We start from the raw sequence: 19,683 nt of genomic DNA on the forward strand, positions 1-19,683 counted from the left end.
GAGAGAGAGAGAAGAGCGAGAGAGAATGAGAGAAAGAGAGAGAGAAGAAGGAGAGAGAAACTTTCATCAGGTATCTAAGGTCTTAAAAAAAGACACAACTGTGGTCCACAATATATTATTCTTGAATTACAAGTGTAAGATTTTTTTTCTTCTTCTTCTCACTTCTAATAACCAAATTTGCCAGTAATACTCCAAGTATGAAACAACATACTGTACATGAGAAGTGAAAAAAATGCAGTTTACTAAGTACAGTGATGCAACCTGGGCTATGACTCCGCAACATGGTCCTGTATCTTGGAATCGGTCATATAAGCAGGAACTAAAGAAAAAAAAGATAATAATTGCCAACATGATTAAGGTCTCTTCGGATGATCACAGACACACAAGAGTTTTATCACGGGTGAACATCTTGAACATAGTTCCCGTGTTCAACGGATAAAGGAACACCACACTATACACACAGTCCAAGAATTGTCGTTTTTTTGGGGTGTTTTCGAGTTCCTTTTGACGCGATGCACAAATAACATCGTCTTGTCTTTCCTAATCAGACTGTGTCACTTCCTTGCTTAGAGACAAGAGCGACACAGTTTCCATATCACTTGTTTTTTGGCTTTAAATCGTGTTATGCTCCATCCGTGCTGGCTTCTTAATACATGCTGGAGACGGGCGTTGAGAATGGACACAATGCTGAAGATTTCGATTCTGGTTCCCGCTGTGGTTAGTCCTGCGTTCACTTCTTTAGAAAAGCTCCAAGACTGTTTTCCACTGAATTAGACTTCATTCCTTAGCATCTGCCTAACATGGCTTCCATTTACTGACCCAGATATGAGATATACTGTTAACACAGCGAATCCGGTACATGCGAATACATAACAGAAGTGAATTCATATTTAATTACTGCAACAGCGACCTTTTTACTCAACTTGCCGGTCACTGAACACTTGCAAGGAATCTGTCGTCGATGAACTTGCTAAAACAACAAACTTTGGTGTTCATGATGAGCTTTGTCCATTGACGAAACCTCCACGTCACTGAAGGTATGACTTGAAAAAAACTGGGATATGATTTATTATTTTTTTTTAGTCTGTCCCTGGCCGGTTTAAATCCATGGGCATAGCTTGGGTCGACCGCGAGAGTAGGTAATAGTACCGTCATACATAATTATAACATTTTCTCCTCCCCATAGGAAGGGATTTCCACTCATACGGTTCATGAACTTGGTCTTATCATGGACAAATGGCCTTTAGTGCGCACACAGATTTCTATACAAGGCTTTTAGACGCACTAGATTCACGTCGCACTTTTTTTTTCCCCCCAAGATCACAAGTTCTGTCACAGACGAACAATTCTTCCAAAAGTTCGAAGCTTCTCGGTTCACACCAAACGAACCACCGATGCTTCGAACACATGAACCCGAAAGCATCACGTGTCCTGCGTTATAACCATTCTATCATTTTCTTATTCGCACACGCGTTTCGAGAGCACTTCACACTTGACCTTGGTGGAGGGAGTACTCGTGCGCGCGCAGTCGCAGATTCGCTAGCGATGACCCCATGTAAGCTCCGCCCATTTGACCTGCGGTGGGCATGCCGCTGCCGTAAGTCCCGCCGAGTCCTGAAAGAAGCAAGGTCACTGATGAAAAAACAAGGTCAGTAAGAAAAGAAGAAGAAAAAAAGAGCATTGGAAAATAAATGAGAAAGCAAGGTTACTGACGAAAAACAAGGTCACTAAGAAAAGAAGAAGAAGAAAAAAAGAGCATTGGAAAATAAATGAGAAAGCGAGGTCAATGACGAAAAACAAGGTCACTAAGAGAAGAAGAACTCTGAAAAATAATTGAGATAATTTGAATGATTACGAATTATGAACACTACAAAAAGGTCGTATTGGAGTTTTGTTAAATTGGTGATAAGAAATATTTTGAAAATTCATGTGATAATGAAATAGAGAACAATAAATAATCTTTTATATCAGTCTATTTCGAAAACAAGAACAAGGCGGATAATTTGGGAAACTCCATTAGCAAAATCAGACGACATTACGAATTATCAGTAGAAGAACAAGCCAAGAGGTAGACGAAAAGAAAGAAAAAATAGAGAAACTGAAGTAAAAATGAGGAAGAAAACAGAGAAAGAAAAATAATAAAGATGAAGGAACAAAAAGAAAGAAATAGAAACAGGTGAAAAATGAGGAAAAGAAAACAAAGAAAAAAACATAATAATAAAAATAAAAGAGAAAGGAGAGAGAGAAAAAAAAAAAAATGAAGAGTGACTCTCTCCTCAAAAATACCAACTCACCGGGTGGCAACGACGTGCACATGGGCGTGGGAGAACTGGTGGGCGTGAAGTGTGAAAGATATGGAGGCGTCGCTCCGCCCACACCTCCTCCGGACCCCTTCCACGCCCCCACGCCCACGCCCACGCCCACCGTCCCGTAGCCGCTGTAGTCACACATGGGCATGCCGGTGTTGCCTGAAGGAAAAAGAGGGTCGCTCATTTTTGGGCCGATTTGCGTGTGTGTGTGCGCGTACATATGTGTATATATGTATAAATATGTGTGTGTTTATGTGTTTGTGTTTATGTGTTTATGTGTTTATGCGTTTATGTGTTTATGCGTTTATGCGTTTATGCGTTTATGTGTTTATGTGTTTATGTGTTTATGTGTGTGTGTGTGTGTGTGTGTGTGTGTGTGTGTGTGTGTGTGTGTGTGTGTGTGTGTGTGTGTGTGTGTGTGTGTGTGTGTGTGTACGTGCGTGTGTGCGTGTGTGTTTACGCTGCTTATATATGAACCCTAGATAGACAGACACACCAAACAATAATGAGAAAGACTAAATACACAAAAAAGTGATAAACCCTAGATATTCAGACACCAAAATATTGATAAAAACTAAATGAACACCAAAATATTGATAAAAACTAAATAAACACCAAAATATTGATAAAAACTAAATAAACACCAAAATATTGATAAAAAACAAATAAACACAAACATACACAAACAAGTATTAATAAAAACTAGATACAGATACAAAATAAATGAATAAACAAATAAAAACAAGAAAAAGAAAATATGAACTTGACACTAAGATATAAAAAATATTGATAAAAACGATACATATAAAAAGTATTAATAAAAACTAGATACAGATACAAAATAAATAAATAAATAAAAAATAGAAAATAAAACACACACACACAAAAACATTGATAAACCAAAGCAGGTTTAATGAAAGGTGTATCATGTATTTTTTTTCAGCTATTCTGTCAATAAGCTCGTGTTTTGCCTGTCAGCATATTTATGTGGTAAAATGAGCTTATTTTCATCACTATGTCCCTATCATTATCATCATTACTATCATTATTACAACGTGAGACAATCTTGAAGTTGATTATGAATTATGAACGCTACAAAAAAGTCGAATTGGAGTTTCGTGAAATTCGTGATAGGAAATATTTGAAAATTTATATGATAATGAAATAAAGTGTGCAGCTTTTGATTAATTATTCATAGTAGAGACAGTAATAAATAACGATTTTACTCTCACTCAATAGATAATACATCGCCATTTCATTTTAAACCAAAATATGAAAATAGACAACTTTAAAGAAAGTTCTTTGATTAGATAAAATAAATCTCTATTTGACTTTAAAGTAAACTATGAAAGAAAATTTTAAAGAAAATTATATTTGAGTAGTTAAAATACATAATTTTACTTTAAACCAAACCTTAAATATAGACAATTTTAAAGAAAGCAAATTTTGAGTAGTTGAAATAAATCTCCATTTAACTTTAAACCTCCCCCCCAAAAAAAAAAATAATAAAATAAAAAATAAAGAATAAAGTTTTAAATAATTCTAACTTTGAGTAACTGAAATATATCTCCATTTTACTGTAAACCAAAATATAAAAATTAAACAATCTTACAAAACCTCGACTTTTACTATGACCTACAAAAAAGGAGAAAAAAAAGAAGAAGGAAAAGAAAAAGAAAGATAGAAATAAAAATTAAAAACAAAAATTAAAATAAATAAAATAAAATAAAATGAAGAAGAAGAAGAAGAAGAAGAAGAAGAAGAAGAAAGAAAAACAAAACAAAACAAAACAAAAAAAAAAAACATCAAAAACCCTCCTCACTTCTAAACCAAAACCCCTTAACCCCCCCCCCCCCCCTTAAACCTACCGGGGGGCCTGGGCGCGAGAGGCTGCTCGACGGGGCCTGTCGTGGGCGTGACCGAAGGGGGCGTGTCAGCTGGCCGGAAGGAGGAGGACCTCTGGGCTAAGACACTCCTCTCGTTGCGGCGGAACTTGGCACGGCGGTTCTGGAACCAGACCTGGGGGGGGGGGAGAGAAAGAGGGGGTTGTAATAATTATAGTAATGATGATAATGGGGGGGGGGGGTTGTAATAATTATAGTAATGATGGGAATGGGGGGGGTAGAGAGGAGGGGTTGTAATAATGATGGGAATGATGGTAATGGGGAGGAGGGGGGGTAGAGAGGAAGGGTTGTAATAATGATGGTAATGGTGATAATGAGGGGTTGTAATAATAATGGTAATGATGGCAATGGGGAGGGGTTGTAATAATGATGGGAATGATGGTAATGGGGGGGGGGGGCATAGAGGAGGGGTTGTAATAAGGATAGTAATGATATATTTTGTTATGGTCATTGACTCGAAGGTATCAAAGCCTGCCTGTACCTATATAATTAACCTGGGTGATAAGAAGCACTTGACTAATCACTGACTATTACTAACCGTCTATTATAACTTTCTATTATATTATAACTATTATATAACTATTATATATTATTTATTATATAACTATTATATTATATATATATTACATAACGTCTATTATAACTGTCTATTACTAACTACTTCTAACCACAGAATTACTATCAAATCAAGACTCGAGTTATTTTTTTTGCGAATTGGGAGTTATGTTTTGCGACGGTATGTTCACCAGGCAATTAAATCTTTAAATTAAATTGTTACAATCAGTCTTCCTTAGGAAAAAGGCGTCTAAGACTCATACATAGTGGATGGACGATAAAGGATGGAGGGAGGGATGGAGAGGAGAAGAAGGAAGGGAAGGAGGACAAGAAAAGGGAGGGGTAGAAGAGGGGCGAGGAAGAGCGAAGAGGAGGGAGAAGTGGAGGGACGATGAAGGATGGAGGGAAGGATGGAGAGGAGAAGAAGGGAGGGATAAGGAGGACAAGGAAAGGGGGGAATAGAAGAGGGGCGAGGAAGAGCGAAGAGGAAGGAGGCGGAGGGACAATGAGGAGGGAGAAGAAAGGAGAGGAAGCACAGAACGAAGAAGAGGGAGAAATGAAGGAACGAGGAAGGAGGGAGGGTAGGGATGGAGAGGAGAAGAGGGGGAGGGATAAGGAAGACAAGAAAAGGGGGGAATAGAAGAGGGGCGAGTGTAGGCAGTCCGGTTAAACATACAGCGTGGAAGAACCTCAGCGTCAACTTTTCTCTGAAGTTCCTGAGTAAACACTTGCACACGATATCTCAGGATGTCATGTGATAGAAGTCTCTCCAGCACCTGCCTTTGCTTGTAGAGCTCCATAAACATTCCAGCTCTTTGATTTACTAGAAGATATGATTACATTATATCCTAAATTCGGAATGCATTGTATAATATGGAGGTATATCATTTAATAATTTAGTCTTGCACGCGAATAGGCAGTACGGCGGGATGGTATATGAACAAGTGATAGACTGTATAGTTATGCCTTACCGATTGATGTACAAAACGATACCACGATTTATATCCCGAATCCTTAATGTAATACCATGATACCATACCATCACCATACATTAAATACACCAAAGCCTACCCACGCTTGCCCAGTTAGCGAGGGAGGTTCATAAAGGTCAGATCCCAATGAACCAGCGCAATTAGTTCCCAAAAGTTGCGGTAGAAGGAGCCTGTGGTCTAAATTCGAAATTTTAATAGGCTCCAGCGTCAGATCTATTATTATTACAGGTGAGAGACTGCATCATTTCATATATTTGAAAGTTCCATTGATTTAACTGTATGCGTTAAGTCAATAGCGAGATGAAATTGGAAAAGATGTTTGTTTTTTGTTGATAAAATCTGCTCGTTCAGAATGCAGATCTATGTTAATGAATCCATGGCGAACTAGTATTCATTTATTTTCCTTGTCATTTACAGACTAAAAAAAAAAGAAATACAAGATATATTATAAGTATATCATAAATATCTATCATAAATAAATATCTATCATAAATAAATATCTATCATAAATAAATATCTATCATAAATAAATATGTATCAAATAAATATATCATAAATACATCATAAATATATCATAAATATATCATCATAAATATATCATAAATATATCATAAATATATCATAAATATATCATGAATACATCATAAATAATAAAAAAAAGAAATACAAGATATAATCATAAACATATAAATATCTATCATAAATAGATATATCATAAACATATCATGAGTATATCATATATCAAACTCCACCATATTTTCCCTCGACTTTTCCATGTAAACAAATGAAAAGAGAAACTCGCTAAAAGGTCTCAAGAATATCACAGTCTATCTTTATTCGGCGCAATCACTGTGATAGTAAGATATCAGGTTCAGTTTGCATAATGTGTTTGAGCACATCACCCGCTCGGGAACGTCAACAGTGTCATATAAACAAATAAAGCTTGTCACATTGACATATCAATAATCAATTGCCTGTGAGATGTGTTTGAGATTGCTGAACAAATTCACTCAGCATCATGATTCATATAAATGATCTTTTAAGCTCAATATTGCCTATAAGCTCAATATAATCATTCTTATAGCTTATAAGACGTCTTGTCCTGTTTGTTACATAGGAAAATAGACCCTTTGTGGACCACCCATGATGAAGCTGGGAAAATATCTCGATGCGATATATTCAAATGCGTGTGGCACTGTGGCACTGCAGAGTATTGTCAGTTATGATTCTATCACTTGATTCAGAGTGACTATGGCACAGAAAGGAAGGGATTTAATGCTCTTTCATTTACGCTTCCGTGTCTTGGGTTCAAATCTTGTGTACTTACTTAATATTCTATCTATCACTGTACCCGGTATATAGACGCACGCACGCACACACACACACACACACACACACACACACACACACACACACACACACACACACACACACACACACACACACACACACACACACACACACACACACAAGAACACACTAACACTTTAAGTGCCGGATATATTCGTTTAAAAGCATGTATTTATAGGCATTAAACGTGGGATTAATTAAGGAGTATATATAAAACAAATATGTTAACAATTATCAAATTAATGCTAACCGCATGTCTCTAATCAAGGCTTTCTCTCTCTCTCTCTCTTTCCTCTTCTCCCTCCTTCTTTCTTATTTCCCCTTAACTTTATCTTTCCTTCTCTTTCTCCTCCTTTCTTTAGCTCTCTTTTTCTCTCTCGCACCCTCTCTCCTTTCCACTATCTTTATCATTCCCTCTCTTTCTTCTCGTGTCGCGCACCCTCTCTGCCTCTCTCCCTCCCTCCCTCTCTCCCCTCCTCTCTGCCTTTCTCCCTCCCTCCCTCTTTCCCCTCCTCTCCCGCTCTCTCCCCTCCTCTCTGCCGTTCTCCCTCCTTCCATCTTTCCCCTCCTCTCTCCCCCTCCCCTTCCTCTCTGCCTCTCTAACCTCCCACCCTCTCTCCCCCTCTCCTTCACTCCCTCTCCCCCCTCCCCTCTTTCTCACTTCCCCCTCAAACTCTCCCTCACCAAAAAAATACAACGTCAATGCTCACATCCCAGACCACCGCGGCAGGTTTGCAGTGTATCCCGCCGGTGATTCATTACGCTATATTTAATGACAGGCGATTCTGACGTTGATGGTACTCCTTCGCGGGTCTCGTGTACCGGCGAGGCGAGGTACAGGGAAGGGGAGGGAGAGATATGGGCGGGATGGGTGAGAAGGTACCATGGGAAACACCTGCTCGTAATGGATGTGGGTCCTCTGGTATCCATTTCGTGGGGTTTGACTCGAATCACCTTTTGGAGGGCGGGGGGTGGGGGTGGGGTGGGGTGGGGTGGGGAGGGTGGGTTGGGGGTTAGTCGTGATCTGTCAGGTGATAAATCGTATTTTCCTTTTTTTTTTTTCTTTTTGGAGTTCGGGAAAGGTTTCCTGGTGTGTGTGTGTTTTGTTTTTTTGTTTTAATTTTCTTCTGTTTTCTTTCTCATTGTTAGTGTGTTTCTTCTTCTGTTCTCTTTCTTGTGGTTGATGTGTTTTTTTTTCTTTCTTTCTTCTGCTTCTTTTGTTTCCTTTCTTGTGACTGTTTTTTCTTCCATTCTTCTTCTTTTTCTGTATTCTTTCTTGTGGTTGTTTTTTTCTTTCTCCTTCTTCTTCTTTCTTTCTTGTGGTTGATGTGTTTTCTTCTTCTTCTGTTCTTTCTTGTGGTTGATGTGTTTTTCTTCTTCTTCTCCTGTTCTATTTTCTTTCTTGTGTTTTCTTTCTTTCTTCTTCTTCTGTATTCTTTCTTGTGGTTGCTGGATAAGAGCACGCGTTTTTACACCGTGTGGCTGAGGCCGGCGTGTGATTTGGTCGGCGGCTGCGAGCTATGCACGTGGCGCCCGAAATACTCTGGTCGGGGCGGAGGGACGCTCATCAGAAGAGCCAGGTCGTTCCGCCTGTCACTCCTCATTGGCCGACGAGCCATCAACGCGTGACGTCACCGCATAGCTAGCCGTCTGATTGGCTCACGACCAACGGGACATGACAGCCACCAAACGTTGTGCGGAGCAAGAAATTTAAACGAAATTAATAAATATATTACCGCACTTTTGAGCGCCTTGGTAGGGTGATGTATGCAGCCCTCGGAGAGAGCTCGAGAGAGCGGAAAATAATCAAAATGTTCCCCCCTTTTTTACTCGCCTCGCCATCTGCAAAGAAGTAAGCGCCTTTTTGCTCTTCTCTTCCTCTCCTTCGGGAAAGCGATCGGTGCCCGGGCATGATGGCTTTCAAAACAGGGGCTCATTACCATCAATTATGGCGCCCGGGACCTTCAGCGAGAGTCTCCGCTCCCGCGTCCTCGGCAGCAAGCGGGATTTTTGCTGCTCTTTGTTGTGCGGTGAAGCGCGTCCCCCCGCGGCGCGCAAGGAGGGGGGGGGGGGGAGCTACAACAATCGCTGTCATCTCTCAGAATAATTGTTTACGAAGGAAAAGAAAAGAAAAGAAAGAAAAAACATGGCTAAGAATCTCCCTGTGCTTTCGTCGACATCAACCCCGCTGGCCTTCGCTCCTCGACGGATGAAGTGAACCGTAAAGCGAAAAGAGAAGCGAACGTCTTCATTATCGGCCATCAGACAATGACACGCTTGCTCGCATCTCCGGATCCGTTCCCTCGCATATCGCAGATGAGATGCGAGAGATAATTCGCATAGCCTCCTCCCGGCGAGCCAGCAGAGGAATCAGCAAGGGATCAGGAATGCCTCTGGACTTCAAACAGCAGTCATAACAGTTACAGCTGATGGCGACCTTCGCAAGATCAGCGGCCATCTCTCGCGGAATATCTCCGAAATGATAATTGCTGGAGTTATTTGCCGTTAGGAATATCTTCGAAAGGATAATTGCTGAAGTTATTTGCTTTCTTGTCTGGCGCTTTGAGAACGAGGATGCTCGCGAGAGACCAAGTAGCGATTTATGTTGGTCGCTTTCTGGTCTATTTTCCTCTTATTTCTCTTATTTCATCTGTATGTTTCACTGTCAGACTATTTAATTCAAGTTCACTTCCTCCCGTACACACACACGTATCAACATACATGTCCAATATTACATAGAATATCCACTTCATCTTTTTAAAAATCTAATCATTCATATGTTAATCATTCAATATTATACATATTTTACTAAAATAAATAACCCACAATAAATGTATAAACTACATCGCGTGTGTGTATGTTTGTGCGTGCATTTCCCCGACTTCCTGATCATCACCAAGGTCTATATAACCTCTATATACTTATACAGACCTTGATCATCACCTCCTGCGCCTCTAAATCGATGGAGCTCTATCAACCCCTCAAAGACAGCATGGCAGCCGCAAGAAAATTAAGTGTCGCGTCTTTTCCGGATTAAAAGAGGTGCCGGACCATCAGTTGCTGGGGATTAGTTGTGTTCTTGTGTGTTTGGAGATATGTTTTTTCTATCATTTTTCTTTCTCAGGTGTATAGATTTGTCAATTAACAGATAGGCACACATGTAGATATATGTGTGTGTGTGTGTGTGTGTGTGTGTGTGTGTGTGTGTGTGTGTGTGTGTGTGTGTGTGTGTGTGTGTGAGAGAGAGAGAGAGAGAGAGAGAGAGAGAGAGAGAGAGAGAGAGAGAGAGAGAGAGAGAGAGAGAGAGAGTTTAAACAGATAAATACATCTAGACACACAAAAATAGTATACGAATATACATAAACTCCAAATACCAAGAACCAAACCCTGAATACCAAACCCTAGTCATCCCAACAAGTATTCCCACAATGACAAAAAAAAAGAAAAAGAAAAAAGGAAAAGAAAGAAAGAAAAGAAAAAAAAACCCATCAGAATCAGAATATCCAAAACAACAACAACAAAGACAGCAACAACAAGCAACCAAAATAAACCCAAGAGCCTTTACAATAGCAGAGTTTAATTCCTCCAGCCAGAAATAGACGAGGAATGTCCGAAGTTAGAAGCAGTGATCAGAATCGGGTGCAACTGCAGTGTAATGGAGATGGAGGAGCCGCTGGATTGGGGCCGACTTCGGGTCCGATTTCGTTTCCGCTGCTCGCTAAGGGGGCCTCGGGGATCGAGGCCCTATCGCGCTAGCACTTTTTCCGTCAATTTTTCTGCGTTTCCGAATGAACTCCGTCTGGAAATCATGTAAACAAACATGGCGCTATCGGAGTGAGGTCCCGGGAATCACACGAACATTCTCATACATATTAAATTATTTTAAAGAGATATGATGATGTATATTGTATATACGAATGTTCTGAAATATTAACTTATGTTTACATTCACTCATCCTATCTAATTTATTGATAGCACAAGATCAAGACGGGAATTAGTCAGACGGAAACGGTCGTAACCGTCTTGGTCTGGGAGGCGTTCCGTTTGCAGACGATCCTTGCGGGAAGCCTCAGATTCAGACCGAACCCCAGAAATTGACGGAAAAAGTGCTAGTGTGATAGGGACTTCAAGTGAGAGGCCCAGGGGCGCTCGTTGGTTGTTAGGGGGGAGGTGTTTACACGCACATATATATATATATATATATATATATATATATATATATATATATATATATTATCTACACATTTATCTGTATGTATATATATACACATATTTAAACATATAAATATATATATATTCATATATATATATATATGTATATACATATACATACATACATAAATATATATATATATATATGTAAACACATATATATGCGCGCGCGCGCGCGCGCGCGTGCGCGCGTGTGTGTGTGTGTGTGTGTGTGTGTGTGTGTGTGTGTGTGTGTGTGTGTGTGTGTGTGTGTGTGTGTGTGTGCGTGCGTGCGTGCGTGCGTGCGTGCGTGCGTGCGTCTGTGTGCGCACACGTATATATATATAAATATAAATAAATAAATAAATAAATATATATATATATATATATATATATACATATACGCATATACATACATACATACATACTTATATATATATATATATATATATATATATATATATATATATAATATATATATATATATATGCGATATCGTAAGAAGGCATGTCAATATAGAAATTATATTTGTGGAAAATAATAATTAGAGAGAGAGAAAGAGAGAGAGAGAGAGAAATAGAAAGAGAGAGAGAGAGAGAAACAAGAACATCGGCAGCAACAGCAAGAGAAAAAAAGAGAGACACTCAAAGCGCATGGATTCAAGTAGACCCAATTTACGTTGTTTTCTTTTTAATTAGACAAACATTCGAACAGAAATAGAAAATCCAAAATGGACACTCTCTTCCATTCTATAAATAGACAAGGGAATGCTCTTTTTTTTTCTATCATTCCCCAAATAGATTTTCTAAATGCAGTTGCTTAATCGCGCGCCAAAATGAAATTGTTAAGCTAAACAAACATTTCTCATTTGTTGTTGGGCGACCCGCGTCTTTTAATCAACTGAGCAACTGCAAAATTAGGAAGAAGCTCGTTTGATTTTCTGATAATCTTTAGTGTTTACATTGTGCGTGTATGACAGTTTGGTGTGTCAGACGTACATGCAAAGTGGGTTTAAAAAAAGAAATGGAAAAATATCAGAGGCAAATGTTAAGGTGTAATATTAAACCCACAAATCGTTGGAATGGTTTGTGAAATGGAGAAAGAGAGAAACAAAAGAGGAGAAGGAGGGAGAGGAAGAGGAAGAAAGATGGTTATAGTGGAAGAGAAAAGAGAGGGAGAAATTCATAATTGGAAACATAATGATATGATAATGACATGACTTTATTTGTTTTATATATTTCTTTCTTGCTCTCTCTCCTTCTCTGTCTCATAATTTCCTTTTCCTTTCTCTCCTCAACCATTTCATTTTTCCTCTCATCCACCTTCTAACTCTATCTACTCTCTCTCTTCTGTCTTCTCTTCTCTCCCTCTGTCTCTCTTGCCCCCCCCCCCTCTTCCTCTCTCTCACACACACACACACACTCATTCTATCTTTCCATCTCTGTCTCTTTCTATCTCTCTATATATTTGTCTGTATGTCTGCCTGTTTGTTCCTCTCTCTCTCTCTCTCCATCTATCTATCCATCTCTGTGAGTGTGTCTGTGGCAATCTCACTCTCTGTCTCTGTATATTTAATATTTGACTGTCAGTCAGTCTGTCTGTCTCTCCCTCTGTGAGTGTATCTCTCTCTCTCTCTCTCTCTCTCTCTCTCTCTCTCTCTCTCTCTCTCTCTCTATATATATATATATATATATATATATATATATATATATATATATATATATATATATATATTCATGCGCGCGCGCGCGCGCGCGCGCGTGTGTGTGTGTCTGTGTACGGGTTATGCATTCCCTTACAAGATTTATCAATGAAAAAGTCACTGAAGCAATTAGCATCTCCTCAAACTCTTATTAGGTCGAGACGATGTCCCTGTAAGCTGGATAATTGCTTTTCGATTTAGAATTCTCCCGTTGACAAAAAGAAACTGTCGATAAACAAAAGAACACAAAACATGCGATAATGAAAAAAAAGGAGAGAGAGAGAAAAAAAATGATGCTCCCAATTGTGTCTATCAGAATCTATCTTGGGCAACTTAGATTTTTGTAGAGTCTTCGAATTTGTGTTCTTAGAGTCTCTCTCTTGTCTCTAACCCCCCTCAGCTCCTCCTCCTTCCTGGCAAGCTCCCTACTCCTCCTCCTTCTCCCCCTCTTTCTTTCCCACCTCCTCCTCCTTCTCCCCTTCCTCTTTTCCTCCTCCTCCGTCTCTTCTTCCTCCTTCTTCCCCTCCCCCTCTTCCTACTTCTTCTCCTTCTCCTCTCCCTCTTCCTCCCTCCTCCCCTTCCCCCTTCCCCTCTCCTCCCCCTCCCCTTCCCCTCCCCTCATCCTCCCCTTCCCCTCTCCTCCTCCTCCCCTTCCTCCTCCTTCTCCCCTTCCCCTCTCCTTCTCCTCCCCTTCCCCCCTTCCTCCTCCTCCTCCCCTCCCCCCCTCCTCCTCCTCCTTCAGACAAACACCCCCTCTTAAGCCACAGCAAGCCCCTTTAGCCTTCCCTTCTACCTCGGTTCCAAAGACTGACATGTCACCTTCTCGCCGCTGTCACGCACGTCAAGGCATGCCCGTCACAGCACAGACAGGCGTCCCAGTATGTCACCGCGACCTCCTCGGCGTGACGGGGACCTGTGACGCCCACGACACACGCCAGCTCACCGCCCTTGTGACGGCTGCTGAGGTAGAGCCCCGGTGAATTTTTTTTTCTCCACCGTGGGACCCTTGTTCAGGAACTAACGTAGGGGATGGCGCTTAGGGGAGGTCTGTGAGGGGACTGTAGGGGGAGGGGAGGGGCACGGGGGAAGGGTTAGGAGGTCAGGGATAGGGGCAGGGGGCTAGGAGTCGGGAGGCCAAGGGCAGGGGGCTAGGGGCCGGTAGGCCAGGGGCAGGGGGCTATGGGTCGGGAGGTCAGGGGGCTAGGAGCACGGGGCACGGGGCTAGGGGTCGGGAGGTCAGGGGCAGAGTGTGCTAGGGGGAGGGGAGGGGCACGAGGCTAGCGGTAGGGCGACCTGGGGCAGGGCAGAGGGAAGCTATGGGGATGGAATCCGGGGGTAGAGTGAGGAAAGGGGGGGGAAGGGGAGGGGAGGAAAGGGGGGGAAGGGGAGGGGAGGAAAGGGGGGGAAGGGGAGGGGAGAGAGGGGGGGAAGGAGAGGGGAGGAGAGGGGGGAAGGAGAGGGGAGGAGAGGGGGGAAGGGGAGGGGAAGGGAAGGGGACGGGAGGAAAGAGGGGGAAGGGGGGGGGAGGAAAGGGGGGGAAGGGAAGGGGAGGAAAGGGGGGGAGGGGAAGGGGAAGGGAGGAAAGGGGAGGGGAGGGACACGTTCCTACCCGGTAGAGAGGGCTTAGGTAGAGGGTACAGGGGAGGGTAGGGGAGAGGGAAAGAAAGGGAAAGGAAGGGGGGAGGGGGTTAAAGGGGCTAAAGAAGCTGTCGTTGGCGCTGCCGTGTTTTTATAATGAGTGGGTTCCTCGGTGTTTGTTTAAATGCTGATAGTCTGGGGAGATACGGCGGGCGTTTCGACGTCGGGGGAAAAAAAAACCTTTGGGCGGCCGTCGTTTTCTTAATGGATTTTAGCATTTTGAGAGAATTTTATTTTTGCTCATTCGTCTTTCTCTTTTGCATATGTAATCGGTTAACGAGTAATACATGTTAATTCAGAGTAACCATAATCTTCATAGTTACTCATTATAAGATTGTAAACGGTTAACGAGTAATATATGTTAATTTAGAGTAACCAGAAGCTTCATAGTTACTTGTTTGCATAAGATTATAATCAGCTACCAAGTAACTTATGTTAATTTTAACCATAGGCTTTATTGCTACTCTTTTGCATAAGAATATATTCAGTTAAGGAGTAATATATGTTAATTTGGAGTAACCACGAGCTTTATAGTCACTCTGAAGACATTTCCTAAATTTCGAGAGAGAGTAACAGAGAAAATAATGTTCAGACTAGACTTCATTTTCATAATAGACAATAACTGTATCATAAACTATAATGGTCAGCTTAGACCAATTTCATAATAGACAGAATTATCGTAAACTATAATGATCAGTCCAGACTCCATTTTCATAATAGACAAAAACAATCATAAACTATAATGATCAGTTTAGACCATTTTCATAATAGACATAAACTATCGTAAATTATAATGTTCATCTTAGACCATTTTCATAATAGACAATAACTGTATCAAACTATAATGATCAGTTTAGACCATTTTCATAATAGACTAAAACTATCGTAAACTAGAATGTCCCTTAGTTTCGTTTCTTTTTTTTTCTTCCAATTTTCTTCTCAACTCACGAAACTGAAAATTAAAAATAAAGAAAAACGGAAAGCCCCGCCATATGGACACGGCCTCTTGGGGTGCTCGAAAAAAACGAAAAAATGAAAAAAAAAAAAAAAAAAAAGGAAGAAGAAAAAAAATGTTGCAGCTTCCCTCTTTTCCGAATCTTCAACAGAACATCTTCGCAAAAAACGTCATGCTATTTGACTCTTCTCTTTCTTCGCTTCGCCGATTTTTTTTCGCAAAGATTTTTCGTATTTACCTTGAATTTTTCCTTCCTCCTTCCCTCCCTCCCTCCCTTTCTATCTCCGTCCTTGCCCCTCCCCACCCCTTTCTCTCTCTCTCCGTCTCTCTTTTTTCTTCTTCTCCGCCTCTCTCTCTCTCTCCCTTTAATTCGCTTAAATCTGTCTCTTCCTCTCCCCCATCTCTCTCTCTTTGTTTCTGAGTCTCTCTCTCTCTCTCCCTCCCTCCCTCCCTCCTCCTCTCTCTCTCTCTCTCTCCCCCTCCCTCCTTCTCTCTCTCCCTCCCTCCTCCTCTCTCTCTCTCTCTCTCCTCCTCCTCCCCCCCTCTCTCTCTTTCCCCCCTCCCTTTCGTTCCTCCCTAAGTCTCGCAAAAAAGACGTAAAGACAGGAAGAAGGCCTTAGGCAGAAGGATGGGGGGGGAGGAGGCCAGGGGTAGGGAGTAGGGGGTAGGATGAAGCGGGGGGGGGGGGGAGATGCGCTGATCTGCCTCCCTTTTTACCTGAATTTGTTTAAACACCCCTGCAGATTTTTTTTCCATCACATTTTTTTTCTTCCTGTCCCTGTTCCTCCTCCTCCTCCTCCTCCGCCTACTCCTACTCCTCCTTCTTCTTCTCCTCCTTTTCTTTCCATCCTTCCTTCCTTCTTCTTCACCTTCCACCACCACCACCACCTCTTTCTCTTTTCCTTCTTCTCCTGTTCCTCCTCCTCCACCTCCTAAAAACCACTCCCCCTCCTTCTCCTTCCACCACCACCACCACCACCTCTATTTCTCCTTCTCCTCCTCTTCCTCCTCCTCCTCCAAACCCCTCCCCCCTCCTCCCCCTCCCTCTCCCTCCTCCTCCCCCTCCTCCCTACCTCCACCTCCTCCCTCCCCTCCCTCCACCTCCCTCCTCCTCCCTCCACCTCCTCCCTCCTCCCCTCCACCTCCTCCTCCTCCCTCTCTCCCTCCTCCTCCTTCCTGTTGGATTATGAATGTATTTTACTCTCTCCTTCCCTGGGTATTAAAAAGCGTAGGCAGACCCTTACTCTCAGGAGGAAAAAAATTACTTGTGATTCTTTATTTATAGAGAGGGAGAGAGAGGAAGGGAGATAGGGAGGGAGGGGGGGAGAGGAGGGAGGAGGAGGAGGGAGGAGGAGGAAGGGGAAGGGAGAGGAAGGGAAGGGAGAGGAGAGAGAGAGAGAGAGAGAGAGAGAGAGAGAGAGAGAGAGAGAGAGAGAGAGAGAGAGAGAGAGAGAGAGAGAGAGAGAGAGAGGGAGGGAGGGAGGGAGGAAGGGAGGAAGGAGGAGGGAGGAAAGGGAGGGGGAGAGAGAGAGAGAGAGAGAGAGAGAGAGAGAGAGAGAGAGAGAGAGAGAGAGAGAGAGAGAGAGAGAGAGAGAGAGAGAGAGGGGGGAGGAAAGAAGGGGTATTTGATATACGTTCGGTTAAGAGTTCTATATTGTTTTTATTTGGTACGGTAGGTATGATGGATTTTCGAAAGGTTAAGCTTATGAACGTAACATACAAAAACAAACACACACACACACACACACACACACACACATACACACACACACACACACACCACGCAAACACACACACACATACACACACACACACACAAACACACACACACACAAACACACACACACACCACGCAAACACACACACACCACGCAAACACACACACACACCACGCAAACACACACTCACACAAACACACACTCACAAAACACACACACAAACACACACACACACAAACACACACACACACACACACACACCACGCAAACACACACACACATACACACAAAAACACATCCACACACAAACACACACATTCAACCATACATACCAACACACATTCTCAAACAGCCATACCCATACCCTCTACACAATAACGAAAAAACACGCATGAAACATGAAATTAATGTTTCCTGAACCTCTGATATCAATCAAGATCTCCAGCAGCCAGTCAACAGACCCCTTATCCGTATGGCTTTGACGCCTAAATATGATGTAAACAAATATCAGCTGTCTCGGATGTAAACAAACATCAGCTGTCTCGCTCGATGACAATGAGAGACCGACCTACACTTAGACAGCATCCGCGGTGTTATGTGCTGGTAATTACGGATTATTAGTTTATATTCTGGTATTTGTTTTCTATTTTAATGACTTGGAGACGTTTGACTTCTAAAGGAAACTAGAATCTCATTTAATCAATAAATGGGAAAACTTAGATTCTGATTTGAGTCAGATTTTAAATGACTGCTCATTTGACTCTTTTTTTTTAAATTTGACTCTTATTTTGCTTTTAACTTAAATATCTAGACTCTTATTTGACTTTTAACTTTAAAAATAGGCGCATTTTATTTCTTAAAAAACAGGCCTATCTATCTTCTAACTCTTAAAGAAAACAAGATCAATTTACTTCTAACTTCAAAAAAATGACTCACTTTACTTCCAACTTCAAAATATTAGACATTTTATTTCTAACACATTTTACTTCAAACTTAAAAAAAATACTCATTTTGCTTCTAACTTTAAGAAAGACTCATTTTATTTCTAACTTCAAAAAAATTAGACTCATTTCACTTCCAACTTCCAAACCTGAACTCTCCGTTGAGGTGTGTTTACGGTCGCTAAACGCTAACATATCGCCGAGAGTTCCGACACAAACGACAAAGACGCGTCCAACCCCACCGGCAATCATCACAAAGCGATACCAACACTGTAAACAAGGTCGGAAATCTCGGCGAAAGTGTCGGAACGCGAGCCTTACCGCACGAGTGGCCTCCGCGACCCTCTGCCACGGAGAGACTGATAAGGCGCGTCAGTGAGGACAAGTTAGCGAACGATTAGTCTTCTCGACCGGGGGAAACCACCGTCAAAATCTGCTAATTTCATGTTTTTCTTCTTTCTCCAAGATCGTATTTTCCCTCGTCTTCCCACTCCTTTCTTCTCCATTCACAAATTTCGCGTCAAATAAGAGGGGAAAGAAGGAAGAGAGGGGAGCAGGGAGACGGGAATTCCGCAGACCGTGAACGAGACTCGCTTCCCCCGCGGCGAATGGGGTGGAAAAGAGCGAAAACGAGAGGCGATTGTATGGCTGTAAGCGGGGCATTCGGAGCCATTAGGAACCCATCCATTATCCGGGTGTTGCCGTCTCTCGTCTCTCTCTCTCTTTCTCTCGTTCTCTCTCTCTCTGTTTCGTTCTGTCTCCCTCTACCTCTTTCGCTTCTTTCTCGTTCTGTCTCCCTCTCCCTCTGTCGCCTCTCTCTCGTTCTGTCTCCCTCTCCCTCTGTCGCCTCTCTCTCGTTCTGTCACCCTCTCCCTCTGTCGCCTCTCTCTCGTTCTGTCTCCCTCTCCCTCTTTCGCCTCTCTCTCGTTCTGTCTCCCTCTCCCTCTTTCGCCTCTCTCTCGTTCTGTCTCCCTCTCCCTCTTTCGCCTCTCTCTCGTTCTGTCTCCCTCTCCCTCTTTCGTCTCTCTCTCTCCCTCCCTCCCTCTCTCTTCACTCTCTCCCTCTCCCTCTTTCGCTCCCCGGCAGACATTCCTCTCCTTCCCTGCGGCTTCTTCTGCCTCCACTCGCCGGACACGTGATACACCAATTAACATATCCATTAAACATTGACGCATGGCCCATTGTCCCTCTCAAAAAGGAGGTCCAATTAAGCGGGTGCCACGCCGCCCGGAGGTACCTGCGCGGCTGGCACTCCCCGCTCACGCCTGGGCGCGGTCGCTCAGGCACTGGCTTTAATTATTGGCACCAAGGCCCTGACTCCTCCCTCGGGCCGAAGCCACTCCGGGGTGGCACTCCGCGGCGCCACTAAAAAGGACGACTCGATTTGCGAAGGGAAGCATAAATCTTGTCATATTGTTTTCGAGTGCC

General features: G+C 42.5%; 1 protein-coding gene across 1 annotated transcript in view; it reads right to left on the minus strand.

Moving 5' to 3' along the window:
* Positions 1-489: 489 nt before the first annotated feature.
* The window catches only part of LOC113814306 (paired mesoderm homeobox protein 2), a 92,940-nt gene continuing 73,746 nt past the window's right edge, over positions 490-19,683 (minus strand). The window contains exons 3-5 of the mRNA XM_070124166.1: positions 4,178-4,328; positions 2,295-2,468; positions 490-1,614 (exon numbers count right to left, since the gene is read on the minus strand). Of these exons, the coding sequence (XP_069980267.1) occupies positions 1,487-1,614; positions 2,295-2,468; positions 4,178-4,328 (453 nt within the window). The 3' untranslated portion in view covers positions 490-1,486. The remainder of the gene's footprint in view (positions 1,615-2,294; positions 2,469-4,177; positions 4,329-19,683) is intronic.

This window comes from Penaeus vannamei, chromosome 8 (genome assembly GCF_042767895.1).
Source record: "Penaeus vannamei isolate JL-2024 chromosome 8, ASM4276789v1, whole genome shotgun sequence".
NCBI lineage: Eukaryota > Metazoa > Arthropoda > Malacostraca > Decapoda > Penaeidae > Penaeus > Penaeus vannamei.